The sequence below is a fragment of the Plutella xylostella genome, chromosome 31 (assembly GCF_932276165.1).
Source record: "Plutella xylostella chromosome 31, ilPluXylo3.1, whole genome shotgun sequence".
NCBI classification, from domain to species: domain Eukaryota; kingdom Metazoa; phylum Arthropoda; class Insecta; order Lepidoptera; family Plutellidae; genus Plutella; species Plutella xylostella.
Window position 1 is genome coordinate 4,387,293 of NC_064011.1, and position 25,682 is coordinate 4,412,974.

General features: G+C 39.8%; 1 protein-coding gene across 1 annotated transcript in view; it reads left to right on the plus strand.

Moving 5' to 3' along the window:
• The window catches only part of LOC105385125 (serine/threonine-protein kinase Genghis Khan), a 57,777-nt gene that overhangs the window by 10,327 nt on the left and 21,768 nt on the right, over positions 1-25,682 (plus strand). Inside the window, exons 9-34 of the mRNA XM_048632328.1 lie at positions 261-372; positions 780-910; positions 1,254-1,340; positions 1,551-1,672; positions 2,259-2,412; positions 2,829-2,949; positions 4,374-4,483; positions 4,823-4,951; positions 5,345-5,458; positions 6,005-6,139; positions 6,602-6,706; positions 7,345-7,458; positions 7,810-7,923; positions 8,301-8,405; positions 9,004-9,106; positions 10,418-10,556; positions 11,335-11,406; positions 11,802-11,911; positions 14,686-14,742; positions 15,962-16,068; positions 18,097-18,225; positions 18,615-18,719; positions 19,039-19,206; positions 19,978-20,072; positions 21,548-21,678; positions 24,614-24,735. Of these exons, the coding sequence (XP_048488285.1) occupies positions 261-372; positions 780-910; positions 1,254-1,340; positions 1,551-1,672; positions 2,259-2,412; positions 2,829-2,949; positions 4,374-4,483; positions 4,823-4,951; positions 5,345-5,458; positions 6,005-6,139; positions 6,602-6,706; positions 7,345-7,458; positions 7,810-7,923; positions 8,301-8,405; positions 9,004-9,106; positions 10,418-10,556; positions 11,335-11,406; positions 11,802-11,911; positions 14,686-14,742; positions 15,962-16,068; positions 18,097-18,225; positions 18,615-18,719; positions 19,039-19,206; positions 19,978-20,072; positions 21,548-21,678; positions 24,614-24,735 (2,991 nt within the window). The remainder of the gene's footprint in view (positions 1-260; positions 373-779; positions 911-1,253; positions 1,341-1,550; positions 1,673-2,258; positions 2,413-2,828; positions 2,950-4,373; positions 4,484-4,822; positions 4,952-5,344; positions 5,459-6,004; positions 6,140-6,601; positions 6,707-7,344; positions 7,459-7,809; positions 7,924-8,300; positions 8,406-9,003; positions 9,107-10,417; positions 10,557-11,334; positions 11,407-11,801; positions 11,912-14,685; positions 14,743-15,961; positions 16,069-18,096; positions 18,226-18,614; positions 18,720-19,038; positions 19,207-19,977; positions 20,073-21,547; positions 21,679-24,613; positions 24,736-25,682) is intronic.

The window sequence follows — 25,682 nt, forward strand, 5'->3', positions numbered from 1 at the left end:
CAAAAGTTTCTTCGAATAACCTCCTGACTTGCTCCCTTTTTGTTATGCAATAGTATTAAGCCACTTCTTCCTTAAAATTTTTAAGTTTATAAGTATATGGATGACTGGATATTTGTATTTCTTTCACTGAAAATCGGTAATTTTTTTATTATATTAGGTATGTAGTCATACAGTTAGCTGGCTGGCTCCTTTTAATCCCGGATTTCCCACGGGAAAACTTTTTAATACTAGTTATTTGTAACACGACTCTTACTTACCAGGTACAAAGCAACGTGGCAGTGGGCACTCCAGACTACATATCTCCGGAGATCTTGAGGGCAATGGAGGACGGTCAGGGGAGATATGGACCTGAGTGTGACTGGTGGTCGCTTGGTGAGTTACCAGAGTTTAAATAACTGCGTTATTGGATTATCTGAGCTAGATAGATAGAGATAGAGATACAAATTTTATAGAGATAGAGATACAAATTTTATATGAAATAGAGCGGCCTATTTCATATAAAATTTGTATAAACCTTTTTCATTATCGTTTTTATCCCCAGCCATATTCCACTGCAGCTATTCACAAAAAAACCGCTGTAAATGAAAGTGAAAGTTATATTTATTTGATTCAGTGAGTTCCATCGTCTGTTGTAGCGCTAGTGTTGTGTTAGAACAAAAAATCGTTCCAATTTGATTTGGTCTGGGGCGAAATTAATACTAAATCACCCTATTAGACACTCCCTAAGGAGCCTCTAACATCTAGTGCCATTAACATACAACATTTATTTCTCTTCCCAGGTGTATGCATGTACGAAATGCTATTCGGCGAGACGCCATTCTACGCGGAGTCACTGGTCGAGACTTATGGCAAGATAATGAACCACGCCCGGTGCTTCCACTGTCCTCCTGTGGACGATAACGCGCCTCCGGTGAGTAGTAGACATGTAGACAAGTAGAGACAGGCAGACATGTAGAATTACCGACAAATAGACAGACAGACAAGTAGACAGACAGACAAGTAGATATACAGATGCATGACAAGATAATGACTAACGCGAGTTGCATCCACTGTCCACCTGTCAACGATAACAAGCCTCCGGTGAGTAATAGACAAGTAGACAGCCAGACAGGGAGATAGAACTATTCACCATAGCACCACTACCGAATGATAACGAGTATTCAAGTGGAGATCACTAACATTTTTAAATCATAAATTACAGTTTGTTAGGTAGGTGTATTAATAATATTCATCAAGCTTTATGTATATTTCAGGTGTCAGAAGAGGCGAAGGATCTGATCCGCGGCCTGATTTGCAGCGCCGACACGCGATTGGGTAGAAATGGACTATCTGATTTTAAGGTACATTCAAAAATTCTGTTTTAAGACATTCAACTATTGAGAAATCACCTTTTCAATAAAAAAATGAACTGTTTAAACATTTGTTAAACATATTATTCACATACATACATAAACTGTCGACAGAGATGAGGTGGCGTAAGAATAAGCCTTCTGACCAACTCCGTTCTTGTCTTTATGATATACATTATTCATTTTTATCCTATTTTCCAGAACCACCCTTGGTTCGCGGGCCTCGACTGGGACAAGATACGCGAAATGGCGGCTCCCTACGTCCCCGATGTGTCCAGTCCTACCGACACTTCTAACTTCGATGTGGATGATACTGATATTAGGTAAGGAGATAGGGCCTGCGGATATAGGCTTTGATAGTGGACAAAAAGCCTGCATTGTCGACATAGACCATATGCCTTGATTGTTGACTTGCAATGATGGAATGAGGAAGGCCAACGACAGAATGATGTGCCTAAAATATCAGCTTCAAATCTCCATTTTATCATCCGCGTTAATCGTTATCCGGTCCCGAATCGATCTACTTGGCTGAAAGGCGTACTATGTTTAGTACCTGTTTTAAAATATAGTAGCTACCCATGGGATAAAAGACATGCTGTCAGTCTCTTTAATTATGTTTTAGACAGTGACAGTGACAGCATGTCTTTTATCCCACAGGTGGCCACTAACCATATATTGTGAAACAGAGCAGCGATTACATGATTTTTGAACCTCGGTTAACGTGGCGTATCGTCAACTGTCACTGTCAAAGGCAAATTTGTTAGTTCCAAAAGTTACTACGTTGGCGCTGTACTTTTTCCATATGTTAGTGTAGTATCGTACAACGCTAGCGTATTGCCACGTTAGCCCGCAATAGGCCCTCATGTCCTTAAACTATGACATCTAATTAACACATACATTCTCCAACAGACTATCAGAAGCAGTAGCCCCCGCCGTCGCCTCATCAGCCTTCTCCGGTATCCAGCTACCATTCGTAGGCTTCACGTACACGGGTGGCAGCCGGCTGTCCGACTTAGGGGCTGAGCATGCACCGTTATCTCCGGCTAAGAACGCTACTAGTCAGGTAAAGTGAAAGTTAAAGTGGGAAATATAACACGCAAAGGGCCAATATTATACTTTTTTTAAAACCCCCGATTTTTGCTACACCTTTAGAAGTTTTCCCGTGAGAATTCTGGGTTTATATGTTGGTAGTCTTTGTAATAATCCAGGGTGTAAGCTTCTTGAATAACAAATTGCATCCAAATCGGTCCGGTAGTTTTCCCGTAAAACTGTAACAAACACTCACAAACTTTCCAGTTGATAATCCAGCAATCTATGATTAAAGTGAGGTCAACCTCAAGATTCCTAATAGCCCAAGTAATTTCTTGAATCCGTTACTTCAAATAACTGTGGGACATTAGCAGCACTCTACATAAATATTATGATAAAAAATATAACCCAAAAACAACCAAATTAACCACTAAACTTTTCAATCCACAGCAAGCGCCATCGAATGCAGTGGACCGCGCGGCGCTAAAAGCACTAGAACGCGAGAACGCGCTCCTAGCCCAGACCATAGCCGAGCTGCGGGCTGGCGGGGCCGTGTTGGATGATCCTTGTGGTATGTATTACTATGTATTAGTAATTATATTGTGTATAGTTATCAATAGAGATAAGAGTCCAAGCGTCCTCAGCGCAAAAAACGGTCAAAATCATGAATAATGGCTTATAGAGCTTGTGTGTATAGCTCTTGTGTGTATATATATATATATATAAAGTCATGAAGTTCAATGAAGACCCAGCTAACAGTCATATGTCTGTTAGATGGGTCTGAATAATTATCTGTTTTTTTTAACTGTAACACTATCGCTTTGGATTCGCTGTGTTACTCTGACGGTACATATACGTATAGTGAAATAGACATAAATACATATAGATATCTGAAGTCAAATGCAATAGAAAAAGTCTAGTCACTAGAACGCGAGAACGCGCTGCTAGCCCAGACCATAGCCGAGATCCTTGTGGTATGTACCCATTACCCATTTACCCAATACTATTGCAATTATGTACAGTCAGCTAGAGAGATAAGTTACCACCCCTAGGGAATAAAGAATGTAACAGAGTTTTTTTGTATGAATCTATGACTAGGATGTGACGTTTGCGAGCCGCACAGATGCATTTGCGGTGTGGGAGTGGAGGCTAATGGCCACCACGGCCTGAGTTGCGGCAGATGCGCCGGCAGATTCCCCCGACACCACGCTCTCAACGACCTGATCAGAAGGGCTCTGATTTCAGCAAACATCCCGTGCGTGCTGGAGCCGCCGGGTCTGAGCCGCACAGACGGCAAGCGCCCAGACGGCTTAACGTTGGTGCCCTGGGAGCGTGGTAAAAGTCTTCTGTGGGATGCGACTTGCGTCAGCACTTTTGCCGCATCTCATGTCGGTAGCACAAAACGCATCGCTGGGTCTGCTGCTGAAAGTGCTGCGACCGCTAAGCATGCCAAATATAGCATGCTATCAAAAACCTATATATTTGTGCCTTTTGCCGTCGAAACAACGGGAGTGTGGGGCTTTGAGGCAAAACAGTTTTTGTCGAGCCTCAGCCGACGCCTCAGGGAGCGAGGCCAAGACCGACGCTCGGGATCGTATCTGGCTCAAAGAATCTCCCTAGCCATACAGCGAGGCAATGCAGCCAGCATTATGGGAACCTTTGAGCCAGGTACGATAAGAGGAGGTCTTTTTGATTAGGTGAAGTATTTTGTTATTTTGCATGTTTATTTGTTAATTAATTTTATTTTGTAATTCTTTAAGTGACATTGTTTTTTTATCTATGACATATTCATGTCTATTTGCCGATGTTATGTATATGTACAGTATGCAAAAGAGATAAGTGTCTACCTCATGTTAGTACCTATGCCTACTTATATTAAATAAAATAAATATTATAAATAAATATGCCGTTAATGTTGCAGTCTTTTCCATAAATTAGATATGTAACATAATCTTTCATATCTTCAAAAATATGTCTTATTTATATCCTTCACAGAAGAGCTGATCCAGCTAAAGGAGGAGCTGACAATCCTGTCACAACGCAACGCAGATCTGGAAGCTCAGTTGAGGTGCTACGAACAGCTAAACAGCGGGACCACCGTGCCGGTATGTGTGTTTAGTTCTTAATAATAAGGATACCGTTTATGCAACACCCTGTGGTGTTGCATAAACGGTATCCTAAGCCGAAATGGGGTCACTTTGAGGGTCATTCTGGAGGAATTTCCAAAACTCTTAGAAAATAAGGTTTCCATTCCGGATACCCTGTATAGTAGTACTTATGTAGAAATATTGAGATTGACTAGAGATTAATAAAAATGGCGACACAATAGAAGCGGTACATCGGAGTCACTCTCTAAATCGACGGACGAACGAACAAGAATTGTCACGCAATTTAAAATTTCACAAGCAAATTGGTTAATTTACCATCTATATTTCTGCCTTCAGGATTCGGCAGCCCCACAAGAGATGGTGTCTCGTGTGCGTGAACTGGAGATAGCCCTCACGGCGCTTAGAGCCGAGAAAGAAGAACTGGCTAAGGACAAGTGCGACGCGTTGGAGAAACTGAAACTTCAGGTGAGAAGACTTCCTTTATTAGATAGTAGTGCTCTGGAGATAGGTCTCTCGTAAGAAGGTAGATTATAAGACTGTGTCCTCGGTATTTCTTATCAAGCTACTACCGGGTTTATCATCATGAAACCCTCATCGTTCACTGCTGGACATAAGCCTTTCATATCAAGCGCCACAGCACTAAGTTCTTGGAATGAAATAATATGTTTACAATATGTGTAAAGTTTTACAATAATTATTTGTTGATCGCCAAACTCAATTTCGGAAAGGCTCTATCTGAAAGCACTGTTTCATGACGGTTAGTCGCCGTTGACGGATTAGTTCGGGAAAAAAAATATTTTCTCATAGAAATGATCAATGAAACGTTTTTTAAAAAATACCTTTACAATAATTTTCCAGGACAAAGAGCTACGCGACGCGCTAACGCAACGCAAGCTGGCCATGACGGAGTACAACGAGGTGACGGAGCGGCTGTGCGAGCTGAGGCAACAGAAGCAGAAGCTGTCGAGACAGGTATAGTCTACCAATGAGATAAGTATACCCGCCCAGGGCTAACAGTTTCAGCATAAAAGTGTCAGAGGAAAGATAGACGAGTTGAAGAACTTTTTATCGATATATACAAGCTATATTGATTAACTATAACGATTATTACTATAACTAAGTATTATTCGTGTTTTCTGTCAATAGTCATCGCCAGTATCTACTTAGATCACAATATGTGCAATGGGGTTGGTATACTTATCTATTTTGTTGATTATAAAATTCAATGGGGAGTAGGAATACCTATTGTTTTGACATAATATCATGTATTTGGAGTCTTGTCGCTGATATACAGGCTGTTGTTTTTTTTCTTATAGTAAGCCGAAAGGGGGTGACTCTGAACAACTATTTTTCTTCTACTGGCCTCCCAGAAATCACCCCTTTTTAGCACACTATAATAACCTCAAGGATTTACGGTTTAGAATCAATCAATCGAAATACTTTTGAAACGTCAGTTATTTTTTTGACTGACTGTACCACACATACACATCACTAACGTATCTCCTTACCCCATTACAGGTGCGAGACAAAGAGGAGGAACTAGAAGTGGCGATGCAGAAGATTGACGCTCTCCGCGCCGACATAAGGAAGTCTGACAAGGGACGGCGTGAGATGGAAGCGAGGCTTGAGACTGTCACTCATGAGGCCACTATGGTGAGTCACTTTTACTTTAACTTTGACTTTGACTTTCACTTGGACAATATAGACGCTCCTCGGACCGATATAAGGAAGTCTGATAAGGGACGGCGTGAGATGGAAGCGAGGCTTGAGATTGTCACACACGCATGAAACAGGATGTTTAGCACTGCGCTGCCTTATACCTTTAAACCTGGTTTAAACGTTTTACTAGCAGCACAAACTACGCAAGAAAGCGCTACCTTAAGCTCCAATTTCTCCATAATCGGTTAGATCGTAACCAGGGAAAGGTTGATCAATTATGTATACGTCATCTCCATATTAAATTCTTGACAGATGTGTCAAAAGTCAAGCAATAATCCCCGGTTATGCTCTAACCCACTATGGCGAAATTGGCACTAAACATCTTTTTTACCAAACCCCCGTTTAACATGGTTTAAGCGGCTTTCTAACAATCTAATTCTGTTTCCAATGTACCAGGAGCGCAAACTACGCGAGGAGGCGCTGCGCTCGGCGCGCGAGAGCGGCGCTCCGGCCGGCGCCGCCGACGTGGCGCGCCTGCAGGCCGAGGTGGACGCTCTGGAGGTAAGAATAGGGACTATTTTACTATGATAAGGGAGGATTCGGAGGGCTTCCTTACTTTAATAGACGAATAGCGACGCAGGATCATCCAATGGCCTCCAATAGATCCTTAAGTGTCTTCTGCTATAGATGCTGACAGCGAAACGCTACGATGCATGTGAAAATAGAGAGGAGGGGATCTCTCCTTAGATTCTAGTAGAAAATTTGTTGAAAGGCAGTAGAGTATAGCAATTATTAGAGCAAGGTACCAGGATCGCATACTCCGTAGAGGTATTATGAAAGAGTTATGTCTGATACATGACATGGTAACGGTAGTTGAATGTAAGCCATAGAAATGTAGAGACGAGGTACTAGGGTAGAAAAACGTCGTAGAGGTATGAATGAAGCTAGGATTAACGTTTGACGGTTGTCAGTCGATGATGATAATTATGAGAAATTATTGTCAGTTGTATTTATATTCATTAGATCAGCCGCTATTGGTCTATTGCGGTAAGAACCTACATCGAATCCTTCAAATAATTCCCAAACCTATTAGACATTAGCTCTTTCTTTCACATCTTTGCAAGCTAACTGACCATGTGTCCATAAATATACGCCATGTATGTCATAACATAAACTAACCCACCAACATTTGTCCACAGCACCAATACAAGGAGTCTCTGTCTCAACAACAGTCGCGCTACAACGCCGAGATGGCGTCATTGAGGGACCAACTGCAAGAGGCAGATGCCATGAGGACGCAGCTTAATAGAGAGGTAATAATAATACTTTATGGTCATGTAAACTGAATTTAAGGGGCAGTCGCAAGATATGCCGTTTGAGTTGCAGCGATATACCTATATATACTCCTAGATATTTAATAATCAGCTCCGCTTTGCCTTAAAAAGTTCCTGTGGGGATTCAGGGTCCTAACCTATAGGCTACTTATTATTCCTTCTACATAGAAAGAGTAACAAACATCCATAGTCACATACATTCGAGTTTATGAGAATTATGACCTGTCGCAAAACAATAGTTTTACAGATCGGCCCGAAATGGGTCTCGGAATATTTCATACCAATAATAATTTAATTCTATCTTACTAATGCCAATATTTTTCCCAACAGCTCCAAACAACTAAAGAGAAGCTGGAAAGCCGTCGCATGGAACAAATGAACGACAGTGATGATAAACAGATGCTGATCAACGAAAACAGGAAGTTAGCCAAGGATCTGGAAGCGGTCAGTAGATTTAAACAACGTTTAACGGGTGTTCAGACTGGTGTTTGACAGATTTATAAGGGATTTGACAGCGCTAAACAGTAAAGTTGTCACTTATCTGCCAAACTACTAAACTCGCTACTATACTGATATTTAAGTTTAAAATTTACTATACTGCACGGGGCGCAGAACACGCACGCCAATTATTTGCGTCGCGCTCACTCACATCCCGTGGCGTCGTAAGCGAGTGCGGCGGATAACTTTTCTCTTGCGCTCCGTGCTAGGCCTTCTGTAAATCGCTTCAGTTTATAGTTTTTTCGTGCAGCTCACAGTTAGTTAGCAGACATTTACAAATGTATGACTCTTATACAATGTGTCTGTTTGTTGTCACTAAACAGATGGCAGAAAACGGTCGTCGCTGGCAAGCCGAGCGTCGTCAGTTAGACACAAGACTGGAGGAGCTGAGAGCCAAGCGAGACACCACCACGCACTGGGAGGCACAGGTATGCACTAGATAGAGAACGAATGGGGAAGGTTGAGGAGGCATTGAAGTTCAAGTTTAGTCTTATAATTTGGGAGCAAAACGTGATAGTATCATATCTTTCTTACAACTAGCAAGGCGATGATATTTATATTAGGTGCTGAACATCTTTTGTTTTATGATGTAAAATTTCAGAGTAAAGAAAGACTATTACTTTGTCTGTGTGATCCTCTGACAGTTTACAATCGCTCTTGACCATGTAATGAAATGGGCTTGAATATGTAGAAGCAAACTAACTGAAACCCCATTTACATCTTATACACACCACTTATACATAATACATTTGCGATAAGGCCGGCGTGTCAATGCTAATAAAGCTGTTGAGAATGTTTAATCGTAGAACTTCCAGGATGAATTGTATAATTATAGATAATTTTATTTACATAAATTAACACATTAAAAATACATATTTGATTCATTTAAATTCTACAATCAAAATCAATTCAAAATCTACGATCCACAAAAAGCTTCGTCATTAACCTATATAACAAATGTTATCAGCAATATGCCTCGTCATCGTATTGTATAATTAATATGTGTTGTAATTGTCTGTCGCACAGATAGCAGACATAATCCGCTGGGTGGCCGATGAGAAAGAAGCTCGCGGCTACCTGCAGGCGCTGGCCACCAAGATGACCGAGGAGCTGGACTATTTGAAGCACGGTATGTTTGTATTTCAGCTGTCGTTAAGCCTAGTCAGAGGCCTTCGGGTAGCTTAAAAACATCTGGACAGTCGGGTTGCCCACTTACCCGACAACTCTCTCAGCACAAGCTAGCTTGTGTTGGGGTCCACCAACCCGCTCTGGGCCAGCGTGGTGGACTAGGCCTGAAATCCTTCCTTCATTGGAAGGAGACCGGTGTTCTAGCAGTGGGGACGTGATGGGTCTTGATGATCATGATGTTTGTATTCTTAAAAAGTTTTTTCCGTGGGTGTTCCGGGGTAGAAAGTAAGCCTATAATAAGGTTATACTGCAGGCGCTGGCCACCAAGATGACCGAGGAGCTGGACTATTTGAAGCACGGTATGATTATAATAATATTCTTAAAAAGTCCGGAATTCCGGGGTAGAAAGTATAATATGTTAGTGTTATTTGCCAGATAGGATCAAAATTGGTTAAGCTGTTTTGTCGTGATATACACACTTACCTTAAAAATATTACGGTGATAATATAGCTGATAGATGACTGAGGAACTGGACTATTTGAAGTACGGTATGTGTATATACTTATGGTGAAAAGAGCCGAGGAATGTATCCCGTGGAGATTCCGGGGTAAAATGTATAATCAATCGTGGCTACCTGTAGGCTCTGGCCACCAAGATGACCGAGGAACTTGACTATTTTAAGCACGGTATGTGTCTATACTTATGCTGAAGAGAGCGGAGTAATGTTTGCATAATGTTAAGTCTTATGTGGTAGATTTTATGAAAATTTCAGTTATTTGTGGGTGATATACACACTCACAAACTTACGTCTTTACAATGTTATTGTGAATCTTTGTGGCTTATTTGTAACTTACGTCTTTACAATGTTATTGTGAATATTTGTGGCTTATTTGTATGGAATCTTTGTCCGTATAATAAAAGCGTCAAGATTGTGAAATGTGCTAATATGAATACAGGGATATGGTTAGGCTAGCTTATCCGCTTAGCATCTGTATTATTTTATGTACGGGGCTAAAAGACGGGTTTTTTTGTGCATATACCCAATCTATAATATAAATAACATATATTACTAGTTATAGAACCCAGTTTTCAGCTCAGCCATATAAAGAGTGTTGCAAAAACGGAACAGTAAGCCGAATGCCGATGGTGTCTCAGGAAGTCATCTAGACTTACTTTTGTTTTACGAGTTTAAGAAACTCGCAAATAGGGAGTTGAGTAATTTTTGCCTTTGAGCCCCCCCATTTTTGCTTACCCCTTTTTGCGATGCTCCCGTTTTATCACACATAGTCTAACAACAACATTCTTATTCCAGCGTCCACCCCCCGCTCGTCTCTCCCCTCCCCGTCGCCGGCCACAGCAGGCAACAACGGCGGCGGCGGCGGCTGGCGTAATAGGAGGTCACAGAAACTGGACAAGATGGAGATACTCACGCTGCAGTCTTCACTGCACAGGTTAGTTAAAACTAACTGGACCAAAAGTCAACGCGGAAAGAAACAGATTAGACAGCTCTAGCTACGACATTAGAAACTTACTATTACATACTATGGTATAAAAAGAGCCGCATTTGCATTGGTTCGCTATCGACGTCGATAAACGTCACTATATCGCGATTCGCCATAAAAACAGCGCTGTGATCGGTGGAACGCGCATTAAACCAGTTTATCGACATCGTTAACGAACCCGTATAGCGGCAGCACGAGTTTCTTGCATCTTTCTACTCTACAAAGGCCCCTATCCTCATGGGTAGTAGTTAGTAAACACCCCCCCCGCCGGCGCCGGGTGGCAAACAACGGCGGCGGCGGCGGCGGCGGCGGCGGCGGCGGCTGGCGGAACAGACGCTCGCAGACACTGGACAAGATGGAGATACTCACGCTGCAGTCTTCACCACTTCACAGGTTAGTTTTATATGTAACTGTATGTCTATCTTGAACTATGGTTAGAAATGGAAGCAGATTCGAGAGCAACTAAGAATTAGGGTAAGGTAGAGGCATCGGTACACCTATGTATCTAGACCTAGTCAACAGCGATCTGGAAAGAAACAGCTAAGGTATAGTATTGAGCGCAGGTACTGGCCACAAACACACACAACAAGCGGCTTTCCCTATTCAGCCACTTTGGGTCTTTCGTCAACCCTGTGAAAAGCTTACTGAATGTGTCAAAACATGGTAAAATTTTTGGTGGTTAAACAATAATCTAAATCAAAGACTAAATTATTTGTTTCTGTTTCAGTGAGATCCAAGCGAAGCAGGCAGTCGGAGAGGAGCTGAGCAGAACAAGATCAGAACTTTTGGCTAGTCAAAGGTAATTATTGATTTGTAATAAACTTTCAATATTATAATAATTTATGATATATACACATGGTTTAGTTAGTCCCACAATTTATAATGTGTCAAAATTTATACAAGTTCGGTGGTTGCAAGTGTAATGGTTAGGTTAAAACGGATGACTAGGCTTCCCATTCTGAATATCTATAGCAGTTTACTGCTAGACATGGGCCTCTTCCAAAGCACGCCACTGGATGCGATTTATAGTTTTTTTTTGAGAATCGAAACTAGGTATTTCCCAGAACTTTTTGAACAAAAAGTGTTAAAACCGAGCCACGATGAGTCATTATTTTTTCAGCTACATACTGTATCACTTGTATAAATATCCTCTGGAAGCCATTAACCTAATAACCCCACCTTTTCCCCCCACAGAGAGCTACTAGAGACCCGCTCCCGCCTCGACTCTCTATCGCACGAGATGAAGCGCAAGGAACAACACCTGAGAGAGCTGCAGGCGAGAGGGGCCGTCCCTCACGCCTCCTGTGAGTATATCAACTATGTCTATACAGGATGTTCTAAACAGGGTATACTAAGCAGAAAGGGGGTGAAGCCTTAAGTCGTAGAACAAAAGTTATTCATAATTACTGCTGGAGTCGCCCTATTTCGGTTTTGTATATCACTTTTGCAGGTATATCTAAAGCATTTTCTAGCAGTCAACCTAAAGAAGGTACAGACAAACCAGCCATCAGTGTCTGTGTCAGGCGATTAATAATAATCATTCAATGGATTGATTCCTAGCGCCTGATCAAAAAGTGGCTCTACTAGATGTGTGGTGACCACATGCATCTGGATCCAGCTCAAAGGACTATAATGCGTTGCCTTTGTTACCATCGCTGGTAGTAGAAGGACAGTTTATTGATTTAGAACAAACGGATTTTAACATAATAATATGAAATGTTAATTCCGACATATAGGTTGAACAATAGTGACATCTACTGAAAGCTGTTTCACATCTGAACAACGACTGATAATAAAGCTAACTGGCTTGGCAAATCCATTCACCATGGTTACAAACCCTAGTCCAGCTCTAGTGATTATTACCCCCTCATTAAGAAGAAAAACATATCATCCAACGCTGGGTTTCACACTCGCAAATTCGTATGTGTATGTCATGAATATGCAATTTATTATTTTATAAAACTTTATGTCTTCTCATGTTTGTAAACAACAGTTGCACCGGTGGCTTAATATTTGACGAAGTTATTTGTTTCAGCACATATTTTATCTATTTACTCTGTGTATCTATAAATACCCATGTATATGTGTATGGAAATAATATGTTTATTTAGTGCACCATTTCTTTCTGTTTTCGTTACATGTTACCGCAAAATGCCCATCCTTACGACATAAATCGACTATTCTGGTGTCGTCGAAACGTTCCATTCTCCACAAACTGCTATCTGGCTTGTTGGGTCTGTCGCCCAAAGTCCAACGCCGCCCGCGTCGGAATAAAAAACGAAAATAACGGAACGCATCCAACAAAAAAATAAAACCTCATCCGCGCGAAAACTCTATGGACTATATTGCTCGGCTTGTAAAATTCAAAATTGGAACTGTGATTCGAAATTTATGATTCCATTTCTTTTGTTTTCTTTTTTATATCCGCGGATGTATTGTATTATTTGTGGCATTTATTCGTTGAAATGGCGTCCGTATGACGTGCCGCCATTTTGTTTTTTTATTGTTTAATTATAAATATTTGTTTTTTTAACCCTTAATGATTCCTTGTTTGTGATTTGGGAATGTCCTGTGTTGAGTCGTTTAGTTCGGAGTTGGCTGAGGCCGTATTTACCGCTATTCATAGGCGTGACGTCGTGCCTGTGGGGCGTGGCCATCTTGGTTTATCATCACATATACGACTGATTGGCAGGTTTTTTTTAAAATTTATTGTATGTAGATTCTTATAAGTGTACCAATTTGTGGGGTACCTACCTTATTTATTTTGCTTGGGTAAAATCTGGACCTGATGATTTTGTGTTCAGATACAATATACCTGTAACTTTTTAAAATATACTATAGCAATCCCAGATTATAAAGATTGACCAATTCATCACACATTTTTAATAACATGCCTGCCTATAATAAATAATATATTATGTTTCTTTTTCTTATTTTTTATTGGGGATTGCGTTCGATATACCTAAATAATCTAAAATGTTATACTTGGTACCTACTACACCATTATTTATTCACTAATTTAACTTACGTGTCGACTTTATTTGATGACGAAGTATTTTACACGTTTAAATCAATTGCAATATTTGCTTACTATGCTGGTCATAAAAAAGTTTAATATTTCGTACAAACCATGTTAGTAAAAACTCTTTTACTACTCAAAACAAAGATCTGGCTTCGAAATCTGAAAACAAAATCCCAAAGATATTGTAAAAGTATTAAAATACAATACAATACAATACAATATAACTTTATTAAAATAATTAGTATGTAATTTAAAATGAGTTTTTTTTATATAAAATAACGCTTGGGCAAAATTCTAAAATTTCACCAAAGGTGTACAAATTATCTAGTCGTAGAAATTAGTGTAGTTTAAATAAATAAAAACCAAAGAAATTTGAATCTCAGCAATTCGAACTAGTCACATTACGACACAATACAGGATGTTTCATTTTATTTTTAAGTCTATTATTTACGTTTTAGTTGTAAAATAGAATCTCTATAATTTTTTAACTTACCTACATACGGCAGTCTTTTAAAAGTATTCTTTTTAATCTGTTAATAATGTTATCTGCATTTATCCGCTGGTTGTTATTGTTCATCTTTTTTTAAAAACAATATTTTGTATCATTATATTTCATTGTAAAAATACATTGGGATCAATAAAAAAATGCATAAACAAACACTGTCTGTTCAAAAATATTATGGCGATACCTGAAACAATTTGATCGAGTGTATTTTTATAATGCTTAATTTATTAAGTTGTATAAAACCCACAAAATATGCATTTTAGTTTACACAAACCTGTATTTGTCTCAAACATTTTTTTTTGTAAATAATTTTATTAAACAATTCTGTTGTATACCTCAGCTATTTTTATTGACTTTTGAAGCTTTGAACAGTAGATTTGAGATATAGACTGTAACGTTTTATTTTAATAACGTGTTCCTTTTACATTTTATTAAAATTTCCATAATTAAAATAATTTTTCCTATTATCTCATAAACTCCCCCCCATGCTATATGCAAACAAGAATTACTCTTATCACCGAGTACTAAGATCGTAAGTTATGCGCAAGCAGCCAGGCAGGGATCCACAAAATCTTCAACATATTGGAGCAGCAAACAAGAAGAAACTGGTTCGTTTTCAAAATAATTATTGTTTTTTTTTGTAACCGTCTCCCAGTAGCCATCTAGCGTTGTGATTGTGTATTGTTTCACGTTTGTCATTGGCTATTGGTCATCTGTCGTTTTTTTCCTTGATTGACTTGATTGATTGCAATATTTGATTTAAACTTTCTTAATTTTTTTTTTTGATTGAATGTTTATAGTATTTTTTTGTTTTAATTAGAAAAAACTACAGATGAATCCAAAGCATTTAATAATGTTTGTGACCTTGTCCTATTTAACTTTTTGTTATATTTTTACTTTCATTGTAAATATGAGCAAGTGTGAAGGAAAATAATCAAAAAATACGGCTGTATCACTGTTTTGAGAGTCTTCTGCTAGTTTAGTGTATGTTTTTTAACTTGATTATGTTTTTGTTTTTATGAATATTATGAAATTAACTGTAGTAAGTAAGCATTTTGTTGATATGAATATAAGTTATGTACGGTTTAGGTTATTTACAGAATTTTCTATTGTGTTTTTAAAGACTCAAAAACGGTGATGATTGCTGACGTTTCGGCCTGTAAATTTGTTTTGATAAATAAAAATAAAACATTTGCTTTTCGCTTTGCTTGAGCTTGTTGCAGTGGGTTGAAATTAAGTAACATCATATTGAATGTTAAGGTTTTTTTACCCCTCAGTTTCAAAACACTGTGTAACGTGCTAAGCATTTTTTTGGTTTTCTTTAACACTTGTTTGTATGTTTAATCTAGTGACCATTTTTGACTAATATATTTTTGTGAACCCCCTGTATATTGTTTTAAATTAGTTATTAGAAATATTGTGTTTTGTCCTTTGTACAAATACTGTATTCATACGTCTGTAAAAAGACAAAAAATTCAAAACAAATATAAAGAAGTTAAGAAGAAACACACAATTGTATATTATTTTGGCAAAATAAATACACTTGAATACACTATTTACATATGTGCATGTTAAAATATGATGTCCTACTTATAGTTTATTTTCAACGTGTTCGTTAAATAATCGTTACATTTGTGTTCATTCACGGTTTCGGTTGGGATTGGTATATTTAACCATTACTATTATTTGTTTACTCCTGCACAATTTTCACCTAATATCCCTCTATATACTATAATAATTTTGTCTATTCCAAAACCCCGTTCAGAATTCACCCCTGTTGCCTATACAATTAAGTTCAAAATCCTAAAGTCTCCATACAATTTTCAGTCCTGGATCGGCCGCCCTCACAAATGAGCTACCTCGACCAGTTTCTGAAGGAAGCCCCGACGGAACGGCATTACGACAATGTCGCCTCTATGAACAGCGAGCAGAAGGTTGGTTTTGCATTTTGTGTGGAGTTTGAGGGCTGTTGTACTGTATTTTGTTGGTAAAATTTATGTTTTGAGTTTTGTGTCATCTCTTTGATGTACGAATGAAGAAATGAATTTTGAATTGCGTTCGGTACTGACTGTTTAATGAAAGTTCAGTAACGCTAACTTTGCAACAGGTAAAAGATAGATTATTATTTTTTATTTAAATGGTAGCCCTCCATGTATGAATAATGGTAAGATGTCCCACCCACGTCAGTGACACAAATGACAAAGAAGTTAATTGATGCCTTAAAAAACTTATTTTGTTTTTGGCTCTTGTTTCTGTTGCAAACTGTAATTGATGACAAAATAGCTTCATTAGGATATATATTTTTTAGTTTACCATCAACTTTATAGTTTATTCTGTAAATAATTGTAAATAACATTTCTGCACTGCGAATTCACATTTACTCATCGGATCTTTATAAAGTGTGGAGTTAGTTCAACCAGACAATGGACTTTCATTGGCTAGTTTTTACTCCTGATTGGTCGACTGGCAACTTGAACTAACTTCACACACAAACGTCTGGTGTGTAATTTTACTTTGGTGTTTTTGTAACGACCTTGTTTCACGGGGAAAGACATCTGATACAAACAAAAACTACCCTTATTCGAATGTAATAAGGGTCCTGTCAGATGTCTTTCCTCGTGAAAAAAGGATGCTTTTTCATTTTCATTTGCTTTTAATTTTGTTTAGGTGGTCGAAATGGCGATTGATACTTTATTAAATAAATAACTATAAATTTAAAACTACTCTATGATTAAATAAAATTGTGAACATATAGTTTAATTATTATAGAAAAGTTAAACGAATCAGGCGATTAATTGTCTAGATAAAATACTTATTTGTCAGTAATACGAGTGGCTTGGTGTAATTTTTGGCCATTGACGGGTGCAATTTGCTGTATACTCGACAACAAGACTACAAATTCAATAATTAAAATATCAGTCGCCATTTCCCCACCCGCCGTCGGCCATTTTTAATATTAGTTTGCGCGTCGCCGCACAGATGTCGCCACAGTCGCACTACCGCTACGCCGGGCGTCGCGAAACTGGACGCTGTTGCGATCACAATAAGGTATATTGTTGAATGCTTTCTTGTCTTTTTCGTTTGCTTGTTGACGCTTTTGAATGTGCACTGTATGTTTTAATAATTTCAAAGGATTGAATTATTTGTAAAAGCAAAACCTTTAGACTTTGTTGTATTTTTAATTGTAAATCTATTGCGTCTGTAAGCTTAAAATTTAACGTCTATCAACTTAGCATTCGATTTAATTGCATTGGTTTATTAAAGACTAGCTGTTCCCGCGCGCTTCGCTTCGCCTTAAAAAGTTTTCCCGTGGGAATTCCGGGATAAAAAGTAGCCTATGTTCTTTCCCAGGGTCTAGACCGTATGTATACCAAATTTCATTCAAATCCGTTCAGTAGTTTTGGCGTGAAAGAGTAACAGACAGACAGACAGACAGACAGACAGACACAGTTACTTTCGCATTTATAATATTAGTAAGGATTTATTATTATACACGTTTCTCTCTATTTACTTAGTTGAATGTAATGAGTGTAATAATGAATTTGCAGTTGTAAAATCATGGAACTAATTCGAATACGCTTTTCATTCACGCAATGCACATAAAATACTAACTTTAAGTTATCTGACTAAAACCCCTGGCTCATTACCCAGGTCTTGTCTGTTATTGCCTCTTACTTCTACTTACAACAGTATGTTTTATATTTACTTAACCAATAACCGTTTGTTTTTTTCATTATAAAACGCTCGTCAACCATTTTTTTTCTGTCTACAATATCTTCTAATTCTTACCAAAACAGAGACAATTATTATTAGTCACATAGCATACCATATTTTTTACAGAGCTAAAAAAACTTATTTTGGCCCTTCTTGTGTGAAATGTGCTAAATTAAATTGTCTCGCCCAAACAAACCCCCAACCCCGCAATATAACCGGGCGTGTGACTAAACCCCCCACTATTGCAGCTGCTATACGGCTCCGGGCAGTGGGGTGGTCTCAGCGGGTCCGCTGAATCACAGGATGAAGAGTTGCGACCCGTATCGCCGGCGTCCAGCAAGAGCGAGCCGAGCGAGATGTCGACTGTTAGCGCGCAGGTATGTGTGTGAAATGTGTTGGAATAGATTTGTGCTGTAATGTTGTTTTTTAATTGGTTTCTCCAACTGGGTGGTTTAGTACACTGTCCGCACACTTTGGGTAAAATGTATTAAACTTCACCTGTTAACGTCTTTAGGAAGTTTCAAAATTATGCTTATGGTGCAATAGTGTTACAAATTGTATTAATGAATTAAGACTTTCCTCTTGGCCGCCGTGCTAGAATATCGGCCAGAAGCACATTATGTACTACACGAAAATTCTCTTATTACTTTAGGCCATCCCTACCAGACCTTTTCTTGGTGAAAATATTAGGCAAATCGCCTGACTCTTTTGAAAATTCACTCGCCAATGATAGACCAATTTTAATAACATTCAATTTCTCCCACAGGACCCGTCGGTAGCCCCCATGCTGCCGGGCAAGCAGCAAGTCCATCAATTCCTAGTGCGGACTTTCAGTAGTCCGACCAAGTGCAACCACTGCACCTCGCTCATGGTAAGAAACAATGCTACAACAGATTTCTACAGGGCGTTTAAAAAGGATATAGAAAGCTTTCGGCTTGCGGGGGTGAATGAGAGTCATTTTAAAGAACTTTGTTTAAAGTAATTAAATTTTGCTTATCCTCTCTGTTCTTGCATTTCGATATTATGTTATGACACATTCGATATATTTTGCGAAATTATAAAAATACCCTAATGACCCCCTGAGACTAGCATATTACTTAATAATCCATGACATCCATTTTTTTACTGAACATCTGTTATATTTCCAGCCAGTTACAGTTGCCCCCTTAACCTCAATCCTCTCCTAACAGATCGGGTTAGCCCGCCAAGGCGTGGTCTGTGAAACGTGCGGCTTGGCCGTGCACCCTCGTTGTTGCGCACGCGTGCCCCCGCGCTGCCCCCCGCCCCCCACCCCCCGACGACCTCTCGGCATAGACCCCCGAGCGGGACAGGGGACGGCTTACGAGGGATATGTTAAAGTAAGTACCGGAAACAAACCTCAATCGCGAAAAATGGAATAACGCCATCTATGATTGACGAAAGAACTATTTAGTTCATTGGCGTTTGCGACAGTAGTGCCCCCCGCCCCCCGCACCCCGCAGGCCCCTGGGGATAGACCCTAGGGCGGGGCAGGGGACGGCTTATGAATGATGTCAAAGTAAGTATCAGGTACTTACTTCCTCAAAAACAGTCGCGAAAAATGGATTAACGCCATCTATGATTGAAAAATGGAACTAGATAGCTTGTCGCGTGGTCCCTGAGGTGTCCCCCGCTCCCCGCGCCCCGCAGGCCCCTGGGGATAGACCCTAGGGCGGGGCAGGGGACGGCCTACGAGGGGTATGTAAAAGTAAGTGAATACATGAGCCATGAAGCCACAAAACTTCATATAGAGCCATCTATGATTGAGCTAAGGAACTAGATAGTTTCTTGTCGTGCACCCGCGGTGCTCGAGGCCCCCTTGACCCCCGGAGGCCCCTTGGCATAGGCCCCGGGCAGGGCAGGGGACGGCTTATGAAGGACATGTCAATGTTAGTATCTGAAACAAACCACAATCGCGAAATACGGAATAACGCCATCTATAAACATACTAAGTAACTATCTAGTTGCTATCGCCATCTATTAATGAACTAGTTATCATAAATATAATTACGTTTATCTACGTCGATAACTAATCCCGTGTAGACGCCGCAGATTGCATAGCAATAACAATACAAATGTTTAGAGTTACAAATGATATGTTTTGTGTTCAGGTACCAAAGCCTGGAGGCGTGAAGAAAGGATGGATGCGACAATTTGTCGTCGTGTGCGACTTCAAACTGTTCCTCTACGACATCTCGCAAGACCGGTAAGCATTGTTGTTTGTTTAGTTATTAATAGAATGGAAATAAATACAGGGTGTTGCAAAAAGGGTATACTAAGCCGAAACCTACATGTGCAGCATATAATATTAAGCCGAAAAAAAAAATCATTTTCCATAGAAACTTTGTTGGTCACGTGACTATTACTATGGAAAAAAAATTTTTTTTTCGCGAATTTCCAAATTCTGATTTCAGTTTCGGGCTTAGATATAATATGCTGCACATGTAGGTTTCGGCTTAGTATACCAATTTTGCAACACCCTGTAGAATAATTATGGATGCAATAAATGATTGAGAATTGAGTATTGAACACATAGTCATTTGAGATGAGCATTTATACTTTAATTAAAAATCTACTCCGTTTGCGTAAAGGGCATAATCTGCAGATTTTCAGCAAGAGTTTAAAATTATACTTACATAATTATTACATCTGTTTATTATAAAGGTGGATTTTTATCAGTGTTCGGGCCGCTGGCAATCTAGGGAATGTCTGTTTTATATGCGATTTAGTGCAAAATGCATATGGATTGCATATAGCAAGCATCAGCATAATATATTCTTCAGTAGCTCACTACTTAGGGCGTCGGGCCTTCGGCCCTAACACTGATAAAATTCCACCCTGATAAACAATTTCCTGTTGTACTTGCATTGACCCTGGGATTATATAGAAAAAGCAGGTAATTATCACTTATTTCATTATTAGAATAAGACACATTATATCAATTTAATAAAAAACATTTCATTCATCATACAGTGTTTGTGCATGTATGTGTAAAAAAACACAATCTCAGTGACAACGCAACTACAGACACTATTTTAAAAATTACATGGCTACCAACCAGAACTATATGTGTTTAAGCATGTGAAAATTTTAGTATGTGTTATTTTATGTATTATAAAAATGTAAATAGCAATTTAGTGTATGTAACTGCCAAAACGAGCATATTATATTTCGACGAGTGTAAACCTGTACTAAGGATACTTACACGTTTGATTGACAACACGATATATATTACTTTTACATGATATTATTTTTATCATCCACTCAAAGGTGGTCTTAAAAAACGCTTTACGCGATGAGGCCGCCAAATTTGTGACTACATTGATGTCGATTCTGAAGGCACAAATTCTAATTTTAGAGCTGACAAAACCTTAATTTCTTTGTTTAAAATGCGAATCTACGAGTGTTCCCGAAAATGTATGTTTTTCAAATTCAAATGTTTGTTGTTGCAAGTCACATTGTGGAATTAGGTGGTAATGAGTTCATTCGTTACAAATGTGACACCCTGTAAGGGCGCAGCAACCAGAGGGGCTTAAAATTACTTCAGTACATTTCTACTGTACTGTTACTACAGTAGAATTTCTGCCTTCTGAATAGCCACCAATGTTAGTTATGTAACTTCTGTCTTGTATGTGTACAAATAAAGAATACTCTATTCTATCAATTCTAAATCTGTTTCAGAAACGCCCTGCCCTCCGTATGCGTTAGTCAAGTATTAGACATGCGCGACCCTGAGTTCACGGTGTCGTCGGTGAAGGAGTCCGACGTCATACACGCGAGCAAGCGCGACATACCCTGCATATTCAGGGTCAGTGTGAAATGTGATAATATGAATACAGGAATTGGGATTAGGCACGGTTGTAAATCTGCAGCGTTTTGTTGCAAATTATTTTAGCGTCACTAGAATTTCAATAGTTTGCAAACGATACGGGCATGTCGGTGAAGGAGTCCGACGTCATACACGCGAGCAAGCGAGACATACCCTGCATATTCAGGGTGAGTGTGAAATGTGTATGAATAGATAGCGAATTTTGAGACTTTTGACTCGTAGTTTGAAAGGTTATAGCCAAACCAGACATTGGTCTATTGCTGTCAAACTGTGATACTACGGTATAGAATGAATACAATGTGATTACATATGTGTGTGTTAGAGGCCTATGTACTGCTGTGGATTGTTTGCCTCTAGTGTGTTTCGAAAAACTCCAACCCAGTTCTACGGTTAATTACAAACGCGCTAGGATGAAACGTCTTGTGGTTGTCTATCATGTGTTTAAAATTTGATTCTATGAATGTTATCGTAAGTCTCTTTATCCACTGGCAAGCAAGTTTAGAATTTAGAATTTCTGCCTTCAGAACATCTACCTACCATTCAATGCCTAAGCCCATTGTCAACCTTCTTCTCTTTCCCCCCAGATTAGCTACCATTGAATGCCTAACCCTAATCCATCCCTCTTCTTTCTCCATAGATATCAACATCCCAGCTAGCCGGCGACGCGCGCTCGCACACGCTGATGCTGGCCGAGTGCGAGTCGGAGAAGAGCAAGTGGGTGGTGGCGCTCGGCGAGCTGCACCGCATCCTGCGCCGCAACCAGCCGCCGGACCGGCAGGTGCGCTGTGTGATGACGTGGATTCACAGGGATTCTTATAGGATTGATAATTTTTTTTGGCAAATCTGTAGGTTTTTGTGTGCAAAATTCTTTTGGTTTCTTAAATAGCCTTTTTTGAATAGGAAGCGGAACCAGCTGTCTAATAAAAGGTGACTGTGATATGTGCTGATATGGATTTATAGGTAGCCAGCTCCTTAATGAAAAGGTGAGTGTGATATGTGATGACATGGATTCTTATAGGATATTTCAAAATTCCGGCAAATCTATTGCTTTTTAGTTACAATATTGTTTTGGTGTCTTAAAGAGCCGTGTTTGAATAGGTTGTTGCTATATAGATTAAGTGTCTTAAAGAGCCGTGTTTGAATAGGTTGTTGCTATATACACTCGCGAGCAACCAAATCGACTCAAGCCTTCACGGCGCACATATACATTGATTTTCCTAAAACGATAAATGGTAAATATAAAAGTGATATGTCATTCGAAAGCTGAAGAATTAGGCTTTCAATTAAGATCAATACCATAAAAAAAAACTAAGCGCAGATTTAATGACGCATTTTAATTGCCCGTCAGTGTTAATTACCTCATTAGGAATCCACGCCTTGCGCTACCTGATCCCGCTATAAAACCTTTCCACATCCGGTGTACCTTATCAGTCGCTTGTTGCAAGTTGACCGGTACACATCTCGTTGCATTGTATTCCTTGTTTTCGCAAACCCATGGATACCACACCAGAAGAAGCTGCTCAAGTTGTTGCCTTGCTGCAACAAGGGTTAAGTCAGCGAGCAGTCGCTGCCCAGCTCCACTTGAGCCAGTCTGCTGTATCCCGAGTATACAGACGGTTCCAAGAGACTGGTGCCTTCAATCGAAGACCAAGAACGGGCCGCCACCGCTGCACTTCAGAGAGAGACGACCGCTTCATTGTCTCAACCTCGCTGCGCAATCGACACCTTACGGGCGTTGATGTGCAGCAAGAACTGAGACGTGTACGACAAGTGGCTGTCAGCGAGTGGACAGTGAGAAGACGCTTGAAGGAAGCCAACTTGACACCAAAAACACCTGCATCAGGCCCCAAATTGACTGCAGGCCACCGACAAGCGCGTCTTCAGTTTGCTCGAGAGCATCTCGATTGGAGCATTGCGCAATGGCGGTCGGTCCTGTTTACTGATGAGTGCAGAGTGTGTCTGCATGGCAGTGACAGGAGAGGCCGGGTCTACCGGCGTCCGGGGGAACGATTTGCCCAATGTTGTTTCGCTGAAACAGTAGCATATGGCGGCGGTTCCTGCATGATGTGGGCTGGTATTTCTCTAGAGGGAAAAACCGCACTTGTTTTCGTGCCTGGAGGCGGCCGAGGAGGCGGGTTAACAGCTGATCGGTACATCACCGACATTCTACTCGGTCATGTTGTGCCCTATGCAGAATTTGTCGGTGAAGACTTCGTGCTAATGCACGACAATGCCCGCTGCCACACGGCACGAGTCAGTCGGCAGTTTCTGAGAGAGAAGGAATTGCGCACGATGGACTGGCCTGCGCTCAGTCCTGACCTGAATCCCATCGAACACTTATGGGACGAGCTCAAAAGAAGAGTTCGGGCCAGGAATCCAGTCCCTGCAAGCGTGGACGAGCTGAAGACAGCTTTATTAGAGGAGTGGGACGGCATTCCTCAGGAAACTGTCAAAAAGTTGATAAGGTCTATGAGAAACAGGCTGCAGGCTGTAATTAGGGCAAGAGGGGGCAATACAAAGTATTGATTTAAATAAATAAATTTTTATCTTAACATTTTTTGTTTAATTTGTATAATACGATACCCATACCCTTTTTTCCTAAATTCCCGTTTTTCCTACAATTGCGTTCAGACATCATTTATTTCAAAAATGATGAATGGATTTCAATAATAATGATATCAAATTAAAGCTGACATCTTAAGCTTTTAAATGACATATCATTTTTATTATTTCTATTCATAATTTTACTTGTATTAATGTATGTTTGCGCCGTCAAGGCTTGAGTCGATTTGGTTGCTCGCGAGTGTAGATTAAGTGTCTTAAAGAGCCGTGTCTGAATAGGAATCCCAATCAGCTGCTCAAGAAAACAAGTGAGTGCGACGTGCGACGACGTGCATTCACAGAGACAGCATACTGAGGCACAACACTTCGCTCGCACACGCTGATGCTGGCCGAGTGCGAGTCGGAGAAGAGCAAGTGGGTGGTGGCGCTCAGCGAGCTGCACCGCATCCTGCGCCGCAACCAGCCGCCGAACCGGCAGGTGCGCTGTGTGACCACGTGGATTTAAAGAGATATATGAATTACTACGATGTGTCTCGCTTTAGATATGCGGCTTTTAGTCAAAACCTTGTTTTAGTGTCTTAAAGAGCCGTTTTTGAATATGAAACCTAAGGTAAAGGTGAGTGTGATATGTGTTGACATGGATTTAGAGGGATTCTTATAGGATATTTCAAAATTCACTTAAATCTGTAGGTTTTTTGCAATATTGTTATAGTGTCTTAAAGATAGCTTTTGAATAGGAAGCGGAATCAGCTTTTCGAAAAAACAAGTGAGTGCGATGTGTGACGACGTGGATTCACAGAGATATGAATTACTACGATATGTCTCGCTTTGAATATGCGGCTTTTAGTCAAAACCTTGTTTTAGTATCTTAAAGAGCCGTTTTTTAATATAAAACGAAGTTAGCTCCTTAATGAAAAGGTGAGTGTAATATGTGATGACATGGATTTAGAGGGATTCTTATAGGATATCTCAAAATTCAGGTAAATCTGAAGCTATTATTTGTAATATCGATTTAGTGTCTTAAAAAGCCGTGTTTGAATAGGAAGCGGAATCAGCTGACCGAGAAAACATTTGAGTGTGATGTGTGATGACGTGAATTTACAGGGGATCTTATAGGATATTTCAATATTCTGGTAAATCTGTTGCTTTTTGGTTACAATATTGTTTTGGTGTCTTAAAGAGCCGTGTTTGAGTAGGAATCCGAATCAGCTGACCGAGAAAATAAGTGAGTGCGATGTGTGACGACGTGGATTTACAGAGATAGCATACTGAGGCGCAGCCGGGCAGGTGCGATGTGTGATGACTCATCATCAATGAAACCAGCTTATAAACCATCAACCAGAGATAACAAAAACTCTTCAATGAATGTGTCATGGAATGATATGTCGGAGATATTACTAGCCACGGCTATGATTGACTTGACAG